Here is an 18,650-nt window from a genome sequence, read left to right on the forward strand (position 1 = left end):
TTTTATTTAATTTTATTTAATTTTATTCATGCTTTACAGAGTTTACGATAGATTTGACAGTAGTAGTTTGATTAGCTTTTATAATCATTTTAAGTTTATAAACACATATGCAGTTGCCGTGCGGAGATAAAACTATTAGTATGGTCATGGTGTATCACCTTGGATCTTTTATTGTGTGATTGTTCGGAATTAACATCTTTTTTAGGATTATGGATGGACTGTGCAGTGATCTTCAGTAAACTTAATGCAACTAATCAAAAGGGCAAGGCATATAGTTTATGTTCTTCGAACAGATAATATGAGGTATGAACTCTTGAAAGAGTATCACGATTCCGTTTGGATTGGCTCTTATGGAGAGGATCTTTTATTGGACAATGATGGGAACTGATGTGAAATAATATGTTCGGACGAGTCTTATTTGCTAACAAGATAAGGTAGAATAACGGAAGCTTGTGGAATTTTTGAAGTCGTTGCCCATACTAGAAAGGTCGTAGAAGAGTATTTCCTTGGACTTTATATCAAGCTTATCAACAGTAGGGGGACTCAGATCGATACTCGCAATGATCGATTAGTTTTTAAAATATGTAACATTTATTGTTATATCCTTACACTGCTCAACGAGGAGGCGATCGAGTTGATGATAAAGAATGTGATGAAGTATTGGGGAATCTTACACAATATCATTAGTGATCGAGATTGAGTATTTCTTGAGATGATTATGGATCGAGTTGTTCAAATTGATATAAGTTATACTTCTCCACAAACCTCCACTCTCAAACGGATGGTCAAACTGAAAGAATAAACTCACTCCTTAAGCAATACTTTTGGCACTATGTGAGTGTCAACCAATAGGATTGGGTGAACTTGTTGGATATAGCCCAATTCTTCTATAAATTACAACGGAGCTCTACACCCAACAAGAGCTCCTTTGATATTATTACAGGATAGCAGCTATCGACTTCTCACATCTTGACGATTGATTATATTGGGAGTAATCCGTCAATATATCACTTTGTAAAGGAATGATACCGAAACGCAGATATTATGCGACCTTATTTGAATAAGGTGACCAAAAAGATAAAGAAGTGAGCAAATTTAGAAAGATGACTATAAGAATTTAAAGTTAGTGACTTGATGTTGGTGAAGTTCCAACTAGCATCACTCCAGTTCTTTAGGCATAAAGTGCATAAGGGATTGGTGTGTAAGTATGAAGGATCATTTCTAATTATTAATAGGGTAGGCAATGTCTTCTACAAGTTGCAGTTGTTGACGTGACTCAAAATTCAATATCTTCCACATAAGCAACCTGAAAACTTACCACTCATACTTGCAAAATGCTTCCCGAAGTGTTCCAACTCCTACCTCTCTCCAGAGCCTCCTACAAAAAGTGAGTTGAAACCATTTTAACGGATCGCAAGACAAAGCTATCCAACGGAGCAAAACAAACCGAGTATTTGGTGAAGCGACGAAAGCTTCTCTGAACATAAGCCAATTGGGAGCCTTAAGATGCTTTGCAACAAGAAGAAGCAAGCATCAAAGCTTACCAGCAAGCGTCGATGAGAGCGTCGACAGTTTAAGTGGGGAAGAATCTCATGAACAGTCATCGCACATTCGCAACATCTTCATTAACAGACCATTCGTTACTTTTGTGTGCTTGTACATATGTTTAGCAATATGTTTTGCCTAGGTTTTGTGTGTTTTTACTTCAAATCTAAGCAGGAATAGTTTGTAGCGTTGTCGAGTAATGTCTCACCAAAATAAGCAAAGCTATCCTAAAATAGCCTAGTCTGCATGTGCCATGACTTGGCTTTTATAGGCTACGATGCAATGTAAAACATCAGCCATCTCAACATGCTAGAACCCCCTAGGTGGCACCTAGCTCGATGAGGGTTTGGGGTAGTGTTGAATGTTGATTGGATTTCATAAGTTCACACATTAAACCTATCGAAATTTACCATTGCACTTGACACATAGTGAGCAATCGTTTGCGGACTTACAATTGTCCATTTGTCTTCTACAGTCTTTGTTGAATTTCTTGTAAAACTGTTCTCTTCGCGAGACGTCGAGACTTTTTTGTCGCTCTCTTTCAAACTAATCAAGTTAAGTTCGTAATATTGGCACAATGATGCTTTAGGACCTAGGTAATCATGGTTAAGTCCGTAATATTAGCACAAGAGTGTCTCACGACTCTTACTAGAATCTTTGTTGACGACCGATAGTTACAATGATTTACGGCAATGATAAGAAAATTTTGAAGGTCACACAGTCTGCCAGCCTAGGTAAAATGCATGGTGGGTGTTACCTTTTCCAGTTGGAGGTGCGATATGTTATGCAGAATGGAGGTGGTGTTAATGATTTGCTTGTGTTTCATGCTCTTCAATCGCTGGTCGAAGAAAATGATATCGGGGGGTCAGAAAATTCTCCATTGTGCCTTCATCTAACAAAAAGCCAAGTGAACAGCTACCGAATTATGACTATACCATACCAAGTTTAGCTGCAGTGCACAAGAAAAATTGTTCCAAATCTTGCTCGGATGTACTAACATTATGTGATGAGGTCCCGAATAGTGTGCGTTTCACATAATAAGATTGAACCGGACATAGCTAAAGAACAGACTATTCCTGTGTTAGACAGTTACCTTCATTGATTAAAGTTATGCACGATTGAACGGACTCGGTCACGCATATTGTCGGATCCAAATGTTCAACCATGGAGAACACATGAAATCTAAAGAGGTGAGCTCTTCTCAGGCCTTTATTGCCGCTCCTGTAACATGCAACCAGTAGTCAAGAAGTAACAATAATTCATTTAGCAAATAAGATTTTTCTTCAAAGAAATCGAACTACTAAAGTATTTGAATAGAATATAGCTATAACTCAACTGGATTGGACGATATTGCTTGGACTGTTGAATACACTGAAAAACTACCACAATATCATATTTAACCCAGTGCATTCAAGCGCCCCAGAAAGGGACACATCAAGCATCGCTCATATCCACTGCAGACAGACACTGGTTTTGCCCTTGCCTTTTCAAATGCTTAGGTTCATCTGTCACTTACAAAATAATTGTCAGCCAAGAACACAAGTGCAGCATAGCAAAAAATCTCCAATAAGCTGACAGCATCTTCCTCTGGGCAGTAATCTTGGAAAGATGCTACTACCAACGAAAAAGATTCTATATGTTAATAACAATCTGAAAATAACTGAAGCACAGTGGCTTTCAAGTATGAGCTTTGACGTCAAAAGTAACAGTGTTTGTTCGCACAAGGCAGTCATTCTTGATAGCTGCGTGCTTTAGGCGGCAAAAACATCAAGACAATTAGTTGAGGAAGCTTCCATATATACAGTGAGTGTTACTCGTCTCTGATCCGCCACAGCACACAAAAATGGATCTCAGGAGATATTCAAGGCATCAGCAGAAGAACATTGAGCTGCTCACATTCTGATGCAGCCTCGGTAACTCTGGCACAGGTACACTTGCTGCAGATGTATGTCCACCATGGCTAGACGATGTGTCGGACATGTCATCAAACTTGACAAATTGACCCAATTGTGATGCAGCCAGATGGGCATAGCATATAGGAGCAACTGATACAAAACATATGTCAAATAAGAAAATTGATGTCTTTGGCTAAGATATCTAGAAGTCTAAAAACAATCGCAACATGAAAGATAAAATTCAATAATTTAAAAGCAGTAAATTATAAGCAACAATTAGGGCGGGTGGAGGAAAGAATATGCTAGAAAACAAGAATATGAATGGACACAGCACAAGTTATTGCATAAGTGGAGTTCAACCTTATGTGAAGGTCAAAAATATCTATGTGCCTTACCAACAGAAATTGCAGTTGTGCTCCTTTGATAGCTGCAAATGTTTCAAACAATTTCACAATATCAATCGCAATGCACAGTCTTATATTTAATACCAAATCACCTAGAAAACAGATTCTTACACATAGGAAAGTGAATGCACAAGCTCCTGCAGATCATCAGCCGAGAACTCAATCTCGTCCAGCAAAACATGGTAATGAGTGGGTCTAGTGGTACCCTGAAAGAAGAAAGCGATTATAAAGAAAAGGAATAAGCAGAGCATATTTGATCCATGAGCATGACATTGACCAAAGTCATAAAAATACAAACGGGTCTAATCACCAACTAGAAGAAAATGAGAGTAGGTTAAATTGTAACAAAGATACAGGATTAAGACTTCACTCAAGTTGCAAAAAGCTTACAATCATCCCGGCATGCGAGCACATGTAAAAGTCATAATTTCTAGGATGACAAATTTTGCTGTCGACAACCGTGCCTGCAAGTGTAGATATGTCAGATTGAAGTATCCCAAGTCACAAGCATCTTTAGAATAAAAAACAAGCCATTTCAACCCAGAAAATTGACACATTATAAGAACAAGATATAAAAAGCTAATGCAGCTAAAATTACAGAAGCTTACCTGGTTGAACATTATCAGGTGATTTAGGCTGGAAGAATTTAGTATGATGATTTTTCTGGGCAATTATTAATGTAAACTTTGGAAACCACTGCTCATCGAGAAACTTGCAAGCCTACAACAAAAAGAAACTGCAATATAAGCACAATGGATGATTCATGAGTCACAAATGCTTCCTAGCTAGGGACATCGAATGCATATAAGTTATTAGTTATCATAAAATTGTTTTAAGATACCTCAATAATTTGATCCAACTCAATGTTCAGAACCTGAACAAACTGTGATTCGCTAACACCATCCCTGGAAATGTAAATACTTAACCTTCAGACTCAATTCATATACATTCAATTGTGAAAATCTACTGAAAAAATATAACAAAAAAGCATCAAAACAATCAGATTCATGAAACAAACAAGCTAAACAATTAATGTCTATAAAAAAATTAAAAACAAAATCTGTGCATGTTACTACAAGATACAGTTAAATAGCATACCTAAAAATAATAATGTTCTCTGGCTTTCTCTTTCCAGAACTGGTGTAGAAATCAATCAGCAATTCACTGAGTAATAACAAAAGAACTAAACCACTTTAGTGCATAAATCAAAACAAAAAGTCAACAACCCAAAAAAAAGAGAACAAATGACTACCAGAAGATAGAAAAGAAAATAATTTCTTATAACAAGAAATTATACAAGAGTCCTAAGTTGTTACATACTTTAAACGAAAAAAAACATTGTGAATATAATCCAAAAAACTATACCGGATTATGCCTTCATCATTTTTGTCACCAACAGGCTTAAACAGTGAGTCAATCATTTCAAGCTTCGGCGATTGGGACCGCACGGAAGCTCTATAACGAGAAATAGAAGGCCACTGTCTTGAACTCACAACCTTACCAAACATTCAAATCAAATGTTATAAATAAGAGCTGGAAACGACCGTGGATTTAGTTGTAAAGCGAGAAAAAACACTAAAGCATTAGTCAACAAGTATACCGCAGCAATCGATGGAATATCAGACTGTCCAGGAGAGCCATGTGAAACATCCATTCCTAATATTATTGTTGGGGTATTTGAAACCAAAGGAATAGCTTGTGATCTTTCAATGTTCAAAAAGGAATTTATCCCACCTAACTGTTTCAAAGAAAAACAGACTGTTAAATAAATAAACATGATAAACAAGACGAGGATGTTAATGCTCCGACAATTCTACCTTTGCATTGATTTTCAAAAGCACATTGGTAAGATATTGGTCATTCACTCTTGTAGGGGCAATGCATTGTGTAACGATTCCAAATTCAGCAAGGCATTTCCTCTTCCATGGACCTATACATTACCAAAGCGTTCTAGTAAAGTCATATACAAGTAGACAATAAAAAGGAAAAAAGACATTAACCATAAATATCTGAATTCTTTCTCTCTGGTAGAAGACAGAGAAGAAATTGTGGGGCCCCAGGAAGTTTTTTCTTTATCTGTTGGAACATATCATCCACCCTTGCAACAGGTGGCACCCTTCTCACTGAAGGATTTTCCTCGATCACATCGAATGGTTCTTTCATGACCTAAAAAGCAAGATTCTTAGAACCAGTTAAAAGATTTATCATAAAAGCACAAAGTAAACAGATAACATACAATGCCCTTCATATTCGAACACTTGATTAGGTCTCTTATAAGTGACCCGATATCACATCTAGCTGAGAAAGTGACAACAGCCCATCGGCTGATCTCGATGGGCTCAACCAATTTCTGCAGAAAATACAAAACTCAATCACCTGGTCAAGCACATAGATATTGAAGTAAACAAGACAAAGAAACACAACCTTGTGGTTAAAATTCCACCTTCCTCTAGATGGCATGAAATCTTCCCCATTACCAACTCTCAACTGCAGCATAAAGTAATTTTGATTGAATGTAGTTTGATTTATGAAATATAATAACTGAACGTTGCATACAAGAATGTTGAATCCACCTTTGGAGGTTGCAAAACTCTGCCTTCAACCTGAGTAAAACCTGCACTTATGGTGACACCACAGGCTCGTAACATCGGATCAGCATCATAGTTGTTGAACTTTAAAGCCTGACATTGATGTAATAGGCATGAGAAGAGAGGACGTAGACAAATGACAACAAAGAGGCATCATAAGAGAAAATACACAACCTCAGTCAGAACACTCATTCTTTCTTGAGGCTTTTGCCTAGATTTCTCCACAAGGGAAGAACGTTGGAAAGTAGATAAGGCCTTTGTATATCTTTGCAACGATACAAGGCTGCAAAGCTGGGTACCAAAATTTTGTTAGAATTATAAGCTAAAAAGGCTCTGCCCTAAGATGTTTAACTCCACAAACCTCAATAGGCACATAAGTTGGACGCTTTGGTTTTCCAACATTGATGCATGGAAGTGTGGCAGAGAAGCTCAAAGGTATGTTCCGATACTTTGTGAAATAGTCAAAAACAGTTATTTCTATTGTATCAGAATCCCCATTCCCATCCCTCCCATTTCTCTGCTTGAAATTGAATCTGCAGTGGAAAATCGAGAATAGTGTAAGAAAAAAATATCTAACAATATTAACTGGACCAAAATTTCACAAACCTACCACTAACACTAATATTTAAATAGAAACTATAATCCTAAAATGAAAGTGGGCATATCCAGAAAAGCAAAAAACTGATGACCCACATTTGTAGAACTGCCTAATTTTACAATTCTTCAGGAGTTGGTTCTCAAAGCTACTAATGCTTTTAACTATGGCTGTGAAATCTAATAAAACACTGTGTACAACCAAAATTACCTTAGTTCATTACAAGGCAGTTCACTCAAACCAACAATCTTAAACTCTTGATTACTATGGCGGGTCACGATCCTCAAATTTTTAAGAACCCGTTTAGCCTGTAAAGCAAAAATAACCCTATAATAAGATAAACATCAGCAACTATAAGACTGAAAATAGATCTAGAAAAGATCCTTGACCTGGTATACTTCTAAATCAAACTTGCCGTTGTTACCATTACTTTAAACTTACCTTTGTCCAGTCAAGATGATATGGATCCTTGACATTTTGGTTGTCAATAAGGAATTGGACAACTGGACCTGGCTTAACAATCATGGTCGTTGAAACATCTACATACACCAGAAATACAATGATGCTCACACCAGAAATACAATGGTTAACGCAACATAAAGCATGCAAGAGAAAACAATCTCAGAGAAAGATGTCACAACATACCAATGTTTAACGACAGGCCACCTTGTGAGGTTCTAAAGCTAGAATGAAAACCACGACATCCTAGGACGCCACCTCCAATGTCAGTAAAGTTTCTTGGATTGTTCTGGAAAAATGACTGTCGAACAAGAAGACATCCCCTAGAAAAGATGACAATCTCAAGAAAAAATGTCAGGTAACAGAAATGGTTTTGGATGTTAAAATCCTTAAGTGAGAAATGTCAATGATGAGTTTGATTAAGGATAACGACATACTGCTTTGCTGCATGCTGTCGTAAAATAATATCAAGAACCCGCAAGGCTTCTTGGGAATTCTCACTTTCATAGCCTTTCAAAGCCATTGCAATTGATTTCATAGGAATCTTAGCAGCAAAATTCAGCTCAACTTTAAAAGTCTTTATTCTGTAGGGGCGTCTTACACGCTTGCAATCACTTTCACCAGGACTGTCATTCCCACGTGGGCTCCCATTGCCAGTGGTTCTAAGTAGGAAAAGGAATGCATTTCAATTTCCTTGATCTCACGTCACACAAAACAATACAGACAGTTCATGATAACATAAGAAAAGGGCACACAAAACAAAAAATAAACCTATACCTAGCTGAGGATACATCCTCGAGTACAACAGTGAACTCATTTTTGACTTGAGGAAGAGCACCGAGTGTGAATAGACTCTTTTCTCCATCATATGCAAAGTCTTTGTTTCCTAGATCAATGTCATAAGTCTGATGCAGTTTATCTATCACCCTTCTACCAATACCCTTCCCTTCAACAGGCCTATCATCTTCATATTTTAATAAAACCTATTTGTCAAAATGAGAAAAAAGAATTATACACACACTGTGTTCCAAATTAAAGTTTTGCAGTAATGCTAACAGAAATAAAAGGCAAACCAGAACCTACACTGTAGTGATAGAAATAATCATCCACATTCCGAACAGAAACTTTAAAATGGTTTGTCAAAAGCGGGACCACTTGGCCTTTCTTTCCAAGCCCCGGTCTAGGCATTGGTACCCTACTAGGCTTCGTTGCCTTTTTTGGAGGCAAACTTCCCTCAGGATCAACTTTAATTGGGGTAACATTTGGAGGTATGGGAGGAGGAGGAGGCAGATCTTCAGTGGCTTCTGAATCAAATCCGGACTCCATCTCTTATATCACCAGTCTGACAAAAGGAAAATTGAGAAGATATATCAGTTTAGACATGAGAGAAACACAGAATACTCCAAGGACCAGGGAGTCGGAGAGAGAAACTGCAAATACATAAGATTAAGAAAAGAATCAACATGTAAAAATGCTCCACGAAGAATGCACAAATATAATGGATAAAAAACAGATGATGCTTCAGACCAGGGTACAGACCAAATATGTTACTACAAAGATATACAGAATAAATTCAACAAGTGAACCTACATAGTTCACAATAATAAATAATCACATAAAAAGCAAAATTAGAACACAAAGAACTCCAAAATTATCATTGCAAACGAATTTGATACAACTGAAGTTGAGCACCCGTCTATTCAATGAAAAACGTCACAAAATAGCAAATACAAACTTAGAGCTTCAAATAAGAAACATCAAAGCAATAAGAAGATACTTAAAGTCGATTTCTACAAGTTGGCCTGGGTAATTCTGAAAAGACAAATACATTAGTGTATAGTTGGCTTCATAACATTCATAAATATATCATACACATAATAAGGTTCCAATTTATACAGCAACTGCAGCTACAGACTTCAGCAAAATATACAAAAAGTTCAAAGTCACTCAAGAACAGAGCTTGGTACAACTCACAGATAGCCAGAAAATTGCCATGTAAAAACAACTCTGACTTTCCAAGACAAAATAAGAGTAGCTTCTGCGATCAGAACAGAAAGCCTTAACTAAAAATATAAGTGGCATCATTTGAAACATCTCAATCAACTGCATTAATATAATTGATATACATGCCATCCACGCATCTTTACCATAAAAATAATACTCAACAAAAGCTCCAAAATATGCCGTGCATCTTTACCACTAAAATTTCTAATTAACGTTTAAGGCAAAATAAGAATCGCAGATTCGGAACGTAAAAGATGCCACAACTTCTTGAGCAGTTCGAGACCGCATCAAGTATAGGAAAACAGCGGCTCAGTGGACAGAAGCTCCATGTCTTAAAAGAGGGTTAATGCACCAAATGAACAAAAATAAACACAAAATGAAAAAGAAGTACGAAAAGGCTTTTGTCTTTACAGCTAGAAAGAAGGGGAACTTCGAGGGCGAACTAAAATGCAACATGCATTATATGGTCTCAAAAAAGCCGCTAATATTCTCCAAGAACCTCCAGAAAATATCAGACAAGCAAGTAAGCAGGTTAGTACCAACTTACCACACATCGAACAAAACCTAAGTAATATGCAGCAATAAACACAACGAAACACTTAAACTAGAAGGACCTCACGAGCGACTGCTTGAAGTCAGCAACAAGATGCTTCAACCCATCAACATGAGATCGAAATGTGAGAAGGAATTGAGATGGAAACAACTAAACCCTAGAGGAAGAAACTATTCTACCAGGTAGAAATCTGTAGAATCTCGCAAATAATCGAAAGAAACAGGCAAACCCTAGGGATCTCTTTCTACCGTAACAACCATTGTATTACCTCAAGGGTAGGGAGATAAAACGACAGAGCGGCGCTTCTCCCCTTCGTCCCTCTATGTACTCCTCCAACGGCGTCAGTGCTCCTTTTAGATCGGGAGGCCGCAGATATATATTGATGCGAATGATATCATCATCGTTCTTTTCCCATCGAACCGAGCCGATATTGACGCGTGTCATTAGAGCATGGAGACTTATATGCGCAAGTCCAAACCGAGCGGGGCAATAATCACTTCGCTGTTCGCACATGTCGAGCGCACTCGCCGATTCAAGGAAGCGACACCGCCTTTAGTTAACGGCATCGCCTCTCTCGGTTAACTGCTTCCGTCAGTCCTTCGCAATGGCGGTTCCACAACTTGACGGCCGAGATCACGACAACTCATCAAGCACCCGTAGCAGCCGTCGGATGACAGGAATCGCGCCCTTTCGGGATTAGACGTCGGCAACGCGTAAGATCTCGAGGACGTGTCGCCGTCACGTGATGGACGGAGGTAATTTGACCGTCCGAGGAGGGTTAGTTTCGGAATAGAAGACGGAAGTTGAGGCTTTGAAACCGACCCGCCATTTCTTTTGCCTTATATGGCCTCCTTTCTTATTTAACCTTGGACACAGTCCGCTTTCCTCAATGGCCAACAAAGTGGAATTGCGTATTTCCTGATTTGCCCATACGTGATTTTCCCCGGAATGCTTGTTGGAAGAGATGAGTGATCCCAGCCGTTGGATTCTTGATGGACACCGATGGTGGCCGTTCGATGAACGGGAGAAAGGGTTGCTTGGTAAATTGCAAATTGCATCGCAGTCGAAAACTCCCTCGGTTTTGCCCATTTCTAGGTCTCGGGTTTCGAATTTGGTTTTGCCAAAAGCGCACCTGGCGAAAACACTCCAATTTATACCCCAGGAGAAACTCTGTCCTGCTTCATGCCACGTCACACAAAAAGGTGGAGCCCAGTGAGGTCGTTTGTCACTTACCCCGAGTGCCGACTGTATTCTGGCGGTGTACGCTAATTGGCAGTCTTTGATCCGTCGGTTACTTATATGATCACCGAGCATTCGTTGGTTTTTCCAAACAAGTGGATTTGACGCGTGGCGCCATCTTGTTGCGTTTCGAGTCGGGAAAGCATTGATGACCGTCTGATCCGTGAGCTATGGTTACCGCAACACACGCATCGGTTGGAACTGTCAAGATCCATCCGGTTGGTTATGATGATGGATTTCCCTTCCGATGGATGGGAGTATTTGGAATCTGTGGCTCGTATAAGGTAGAATCGAATCGGGTTACCGACTTGGGGAGAAATTGATAGTTAAGATGCTAATAGATAAAATCAGGATCATATTCCGTTTGGGTGAGATTGGACGGCGTAGAACGTATTACAGATCGTCAAATCAGATTGTCATCGAGGTTGGCCTCCTGATTCAAATCAATCTTGATGCACGATGATGAGGTTGGGCCGAACATGTTGCGGTTGTACCCAATCAAGTTGAAGGCTAGGATTAAAAAGATTAGAATATCGATCGAAAATAATTTAGAATCTCAAAATCTTATTTCTTTCTTTCGTTAACTTTTCAAACCATTCACATTGATAGCTAAAGAACTACGATATATATAGAATGCAAATTAACATCCTCCAACAAATTGAAACAAGATAAATTGTTCAAGATTAAAGTAAGATAAACTATTCTAATCATCTTATCAATAAAAAGAATAATAATGGAAGTAAGAGAAACTATTTCCTTAAAACATCACGAAGCAAGAAGTTTGATAAGTTGAAAAGAAAAGAAAATATTTATAGATTTTGAACACCGTGAGTAGAAAAACTTGAAAAGTTTGAAAGTTCACGTAAAAGTTTAAAAATAAAACACTTACCGATATTGAAAGATGATTATTCTTTTGAATTGTTTGGTTACAAATGGAGTCAATATCGTTTATATAGTGCAAAGGCCAAATACAAAGGGAATGAATCTATTAAATGCATTAAACGACATTCATATTTCAATTCATAAATGTAGCTCATTTATAAATATACCTTGAACTTATTTAAATGATTAAAAGTATATCATTCATTAATAAGTTCATAATTCCTAACATGATCTAACATGGTTAAATGATCTTTTTCTTCAAAATAGGTTAAAATTTGTCATTTTCTCAACGCTGGACTTTCTCTTTATGATTTGGACTTATTTAAATCATGTTAACCATTTTAGGTTCTCATTGCATCCATAGAACCTTGATCAAGTCGTGACCAACTTGTTTCTTTCAAATGACTTCTAATAAATAAGTTAAGATTTTTTTCATCTTTTTAACCTTAGCTCTTATCATTAGTCCTCCATGAATAGTTAAAGGGTCTTTGACTGTGATCAATTTGTTGGTTCATATCATTCCCCATTTTCTCAAAATGATTCGTCCTCAAATCAACACCTTCATCACTTATATCAAGCAAAAATAAATTTGAAACATTAAAGGTTCACACTAAAATTGTCATACTCACGTGATAGTTCCAGTTTGTATGTATTGTCATTGATTTTTTTTTAAGGATACGAAATAAACGATCTCCTCTTGGCATTAGTTTAGACATCATTTGGTTAGGAAATATTTCCTTCCTCAAGTATACCCAAACCCAATCATGAAGTTCAAATACTACTTGTCTGTCAATTGACCTTTACTATACTATCATTCAACCATTGTAACTTGTAAGATTTTTTATGTTTGATAGTAGGTAATTTTAGTTTCTCCACGAGCAAGGTATCTAATATATTTATACAACTTCCACTATCAATAATCACATTACATAACTTGTTAGCAATCAAACAATGAGTATGAAATAGTTTTTTATATTGTTCATCATGTTCATCATTTTTATTTTACAAACTAAGTATGCATTGAACAATTAACTTTTCAGTACTAGCATCCTCTGGAATGTCATCATCATCCTTTCTCTCACTTTCAGTTCCACAATCCCATCTCTCATGATCATCTATCTCTTATTAGGACAATCACGTGCCACATGTCCATGACTAAGGCACCTAAAATACATAATACCTCTAGTTTGATTATGTTGATTCTTACTTTTACCTTTACTGCTTAATTCATTTTTGCCTTTAGTTTCATCAATTTTAGGCTTAACAATGAGTTTATCATCCTTTTTACTCCAATTTGATTTTCAAAAGGTAGAACCCCAATAAGGTTTTGAATCGTACATTATGCTTTTTCTTTTGAGTTGTCTCTCAATCTTCATGCCCACATTCACCATATCATCAATCTCCACATAGTGTTGCAACTTCATAAGATAAGCAATGTTTTTATTTAATCCACTCAAGAATCGAGCCATGGTGGCATCACGATCTTCCTCCATATTAGTTCTTGTCATGACTATCTTTATCTCCTTGTGATATTCATCAACACTCATTGATGCAAATCCCTAAAGTAATGACTAGAGACAAATCTCCTTCTCATGATTTGTTTCATCTCCAACCAAGTCTCCATGTGCCTTCTATCATTTCTACACTTGTCTTCACACAATTGATCCCACCAAATAATAGCATAATCATAAAATTCAACTGTAGCTAATTTTACTTTTTTCTTTTCGGAGTAGTTGTAACATTCAAACATTAGCTTTACTTTTCGTTCCCACTCTGAATAAACATCTGGATTATTCTTCCCTTAAAAATGAGGAATTTTCATTTTGATGCTACCTATGTTTCTATCCACACTATGAAAACATCTTAACCAATTAGAGTAACTTAGGTTATCATCCAAGCCATTTGCACCATCATATTCATCATTGACAAAAGCTAGTTGTCTCTCATGCTGTGGTTCACCTTGCAATCTATTAATTGCATCATCATGCTTTTCTATATGATCTCTTACATCTCCTATCATTTTGAAAATACGTTCAACTCACTTATTTATCCTTAGACATGTTTAAAACCTGAAAAATAAAGTTAGAACAGCCTCACCAACACTCTCTCACGTGTTTTATTCAAGATTTGATTCACTCCACTTGTGTTTCACACAATTTTTGACTTTTCTCGATACTAATCTCATCACTCTTGTCTTTTACCTCTCTTGTTTTATTCTTAGATTCTTAGATTAACTAAGGTACATAACAAATAATTCAAATTATGACAATCAAGGGTAATGAAATTTGGCAGGTCTAAAAGCAAACAAAAGGTAGGCCAGGCAAAGATTATAATTCAAATATCAAATGAATAAATAAAATTTTGTAGGATGAAAAAAGCTTTTCAAACCAAAATAAAAATTCAAATAAATGAAGATAGAATTATGTAATTTATAAGAATTACAATCAGCAAATATATTTTTTAAATTATAATCTCTTTCTTTTTTTACCTTTGATTTTCTCTTTTTCTCTTTTTTGATTTTTTTTCTTTTCTTTTTATACTATAAAGTGTGAAAAAATAAAGAAAAATAATAATAATACAAGAAGCACAGCAATGAAAATGAAGGAAGAACAATAATTATAGATATGATACTAAAAAAAGAAAAAGAGGAGAAAAGGAAAAGCTAAAAGATAGCAAATAAATTGATAGGAAAACCTCAACCGAGCTTTGCTACCAAATGATGAAAATCATCAATTTAATAGCCATATACCTCGATAGCTAAAAAGCTATGATACATATGAAATGCAAATTGATACCCTCCAACAAATTGAAATAAAATGAATTGTTCAAGATTGAAGTAAGAGAAAATATTATAATTACTTTATTAATGGAACATCAATTAAATAATTAGAATAATACTTTGATTCTCTTAAGACGTCATAATTTAAGAAGTTTGACAAGTTGAAAGGAAAATCAAAGATTTTTGAGTTTTGAACGTCATAAGTGAAAAGGTTTATAAATTTTAAAGTGCTAGTCATATTCGTCTTGCAAGCCAATCATGTAAATGATGACGCGTGTGAGATGATATGCACTCTTTTTTACTTATTATATTTTTGAATATTTTATCATTGTATATTGCTTGTTGCATATATATATATATATATATATATATATATATATATATATATATATATATATATATATATATATATATATATATATATATATATATATATATATATATATATATATATATATATATATATATCATGGATCAATATAGTATGAATCGGATCATGATGAGATCATGATAATGAGACCGATTCACCTTTAAACACAAACCTTAAATAATCTCAATAATAGGTTATTCGAGAGGGACATAAAGATAACCAAATAGATTAGTGTACTATACACTCGTCTATATAATGGAGGCGACTGGTCTCATAACTGCTCGTGTGGAGACACTATGGATATAGTACATGTGCTCATTAGAGATTGAGTTTACTAATTGATTCTCTTAGGGAATGCTCGATGGTTGATGATGCTTTATTGTCAAACAATGATTCTACCGTCCCAATGATGTATTTGGTCCTTAGACTTGAGACACCAGTGAGCTAGTCATAGGTGTCCTACAAGCCAATCACGTGAGTGATGACACGTGTGACACGACACACTCTTTTTATATATTATTATTATAGTATTTTTTTACTTTATAATTGTTGTTGTATATTTTAACATGCACTCTTTTTGCTTATTATTATTATGACATAGTGGCCTAGTAAATCCACATTCGATGAATCGGGTAAATTATTGTGGAGATTAATAATTCACTTCGTCAAAAAACGTCATGATAGGTATGACTCATGACTAGCTTGATATTAGAGCCCCTATCTTACTAGACATCCAATAAGCCCTTAAATTATTAGATCTTATGGATAAGATCAAATAAGAGCCAATGAGAGATTATTGGATAGAGATCCACTAATCTAAGATACTTGGATAGTTAGATGGAGATCTAGTACCTAATATGGTAGGATCTATTAAGGTTATGTTGACAAGGGGCCTCTATAAATAGGAGGGAACCGAAGGATAGTCTTTTTGGCTGCCACCTCTTATTCTTCTCTCCCCTTCTCCTTTTCAGCTAACAGCTCCTATTTGTGGCATGTGGATATTTGGGTAGCGATTCGAGGAGCATCTTCACAACCCCTACGTGTGGATCACCACTAGAGAGGAGGAATATATGATCTCATAAGTGGTTTTTAGTTTTATAAGTTTTTGTGTATCAATCTTTACACGACGATAAAATCTTTTTGTGAAAATCTAAAATTTTTATTTTTTGTTCTTTTACTACATATGTGATGTTACCTCTAGATTTCCTTACATAAAGTTCATGCAGAAATATAAAAATAAAACACTCACTAGTGTTGAAAGATGATTATATTTTTAAATTATCTGGTTACAAAGGGAGTCAACCTTGTTTATATAGTATAAAGGGAATGAATCCATTAAACGATATTCATATTCTCAATTCATAAATGTAGATCAATCATGAATATACCTTAAACTTATTTGAATGGCTGAATATAAATTATTTATGAATAAGTCCATAATTTTTAATATGATCCAATATGATTAAATGACCTTTATTTTTCAAAATAGATTAAAATTCATCGTTCTCACAAGTTTGGACTTATTTAAATCATATTGATTATTTTATGCTCTTCTTGTATCCGTATAACCCTAATTAAATCTTAACCAGCTTATTTCTTCTGAATGTCTTCCAATAAATAAATTAAGACTTATTTCATCTTTTAGCTTTAGCTCTTGTCATTCCTCTTCCATGAATAATTGAAGGTTCTTTGACAGAAACTTATTTCATCATTCATACTAGAGGTGGACGCAGGCGAACCCCGAAGGAGAGAAAGAAGAGGAAGAAGAAGGTGATCCCTCACCGAGAATCGATATGCAAGCTCTCGAAGCCCTTCGGTAGGGACCAGGTGATCGAGCTCCTCAAGGAGGCCGCCCTCCTCTCTCGCATCGCCACATCTGCTAACTCCGACCTGATCCACTGCAACATCTTCATCCATGGCCTTGGTTGGGATGCCACCACCGAGGTCCTCTCCACTGCCTTTTCGCTCTATGGAGTCGACGAGTGCAAGGCCGTCACCAACTATGCCATTAGCAACTGTAAGGGCTATGGCTTCATCCTCTTCTAAACCTGTGCTGCTATAAAGCAGGAGCCCTAGAAGAAAGATCGACAACTGCATTACCTCCTACCAGCTTGCCTCTTTTGGCCCCCTGGGCTCCCAGGGTCCCATCACCGAGCTCACCGACCGTAAAATCTTCGTCTGATGGGGATATAAACAGGAATAACCTTTGTATAGGAACAAATACTAGAAGACCAAAATACGCAGCGGAATAAAATGGAAACACAATCAAACAGAACACCAAGATATACGTGGAAAACCCCTTCAATGTGAAGGGTAAAAACCACGGGGCAAACTAGAGATAATCCACTATGAGAATAATGAATATACAAATCTCAATCTCTTGCCCAAAACCCAAGCAACAACCACAAGAGAATAACTGGGATACAAGGATCACGTTACTGCCCACAGTATCTAAAACCTCCCAAGTAATCACAGCAAGAGCCTACTGTAGATTTGATCTAACCTGAGATGAGAACACTGCTAGATGATTGTGAACAGTCTCTCTGCGTTGTCCTTGTCTTCTTCCTTTTCTTTCTCTTCCTCTTCTGCCTTGTTCTCCTTCTTCTCTTTGGAATCTCGTCGCTACAAAGATCTGTCTCGTTGCTGCCTTTTTATAGCTTTAATCTGCCTCTAAAACGCAGCCACCACACCCCCCTAATCTTAATTAGGGTTAGGTTAAGAGGGGGTGTGAGCTGTGGGCTGATAAAGCCCACATGGGCTGAATATGGGCCATCAGCCCAACATCGTCAGCAACATCGACGACCACGGGGACTCAAAACATCTACATGTCTTCTTCACTACATTTGGGGAGATCAAGGGGCCTTTGGGGTACAACGAGACCACAAGCAAACCGCAAGAATACACAATATTCATCTACAAGACAATCGAAGGTTGCAAGAAGGTCCTGGAGGAGCCGAAGAAGTTTTTTTGAGCGATGCGAGTTGGATTGCTATAGGGCATTCAAGGGGTTCAGGCCAAAGAACCAGGTAGTGGGGATTGCTAATGTGGCAACGACGGTAGCAGGCGAATGATCTTACCATAACCTAAGCGATTCAATCTTTAATGGGACTCAATTCAGCGGCAGAATTAGTGGGGCACTATATCAACTTAATATTTTAAAAAATTATATTGATATTTCTTATAATTATTAAATTAAAATATTTAGATTCAATTATCCTAATATTATTGATTTTATCAATAAAAAATAAAAATAATAAAAAAATAATTTTAATATTTTAATTGATGATGACGGACAATGATATTGTTGGGAGACACGGGTGACTATTTTAGTTGAGGA

The 18,650-nt window shown here is 36.5% G+C and overlaps 1 protein-coding gene across 3 annotated transcripts; it reads right to left on the reverse strand.

Moving 5' to 3' along the window:
- Nucleotides 1–3,088: 3,088 nt before the first annotated feature.
- Nucleotides 3,089–10,437, reverse strand: LOC103996994 (protein argonaute 4B). 3 transcript variants are annotated; one of them, XM_018818679.2, is made up of 23 exons: nucleotides 10,312–10,437; nucleotides 8,570–8,828; nucleotides 8,264–8,469; nucleotides 7,924–8,148; nucleotides 7,673–7,809; nucleotides 7,469–7,566; nucleotides 7,238–7,335; nucleotides 6,794–6,965; nucleotides 6,607–6,723; nucleotides 6,418–6,525; nucleotides 6,269–6,331; nucleotides 6,081–6,194; nucleotides 5,845–6,010; nucleotides 5,662–5,774; nucleotides 5,445–5,582; nucleotides 5,210–5,340; nucleotides 4,943–5,008; nucleotides 4,686–4,749; nucleotides 4,453–4,564; nucleotides 4,235–4,308; nucleotides 3,956–4,050; nucleotides 3,836–3,867; nucleotides 3,089–3,590 (listed from the first exon to the last, which is right to left on the reverse strand). In XM_018818679.2, exons 2-23 carry the CDS (start codon nucleotides 8,810–8,812, stop codon nucleotides 3,415–3,417), a joined length of 2,748 nt encoding a protein of 915 aa, XP_018674224.2. In that variant the 5' UTR covers nucleotides 8,813–8,828; nucleotides 10,312–10,437; the 3' UTR covers nucleotides 3,089–3,414. The 3 variants fall into 3 exon arrangements, with proteins under 3 accessions (XP_018674224.2, XP_018674223.2, XP_064938096.1); XM_018818678.2 differs by lacking the exon at nucleotides 10,312–10,437 and adding an exon at nucleotides 10,105–10,305; XM_065082024.1 differs by lacking the exon at nucleotides 10,312–10,437 and adding an exon at nucleotides 10,223–10,293.
- Nucleotides 10,438–18,650: the final 8,213 nt, after the last annotated feature.

This window comes from Musa acuminata, chromosome BXJ1-9, assembly GCF_036884655.1.
Source record: "Musa acuminata AAA Group cultivar baxijiao chromosome BXJ1-9, Cavendish_Baxijiao_AAA, whole genome shotgun sequence".
In the NCBI taxonomy this organism is placed as follows: Eukaryota; Viridiplantae; Streptophyta; class Magnoliopsida; order Zingiberales; family Musaceae; genus Musa; species Musa acuminata.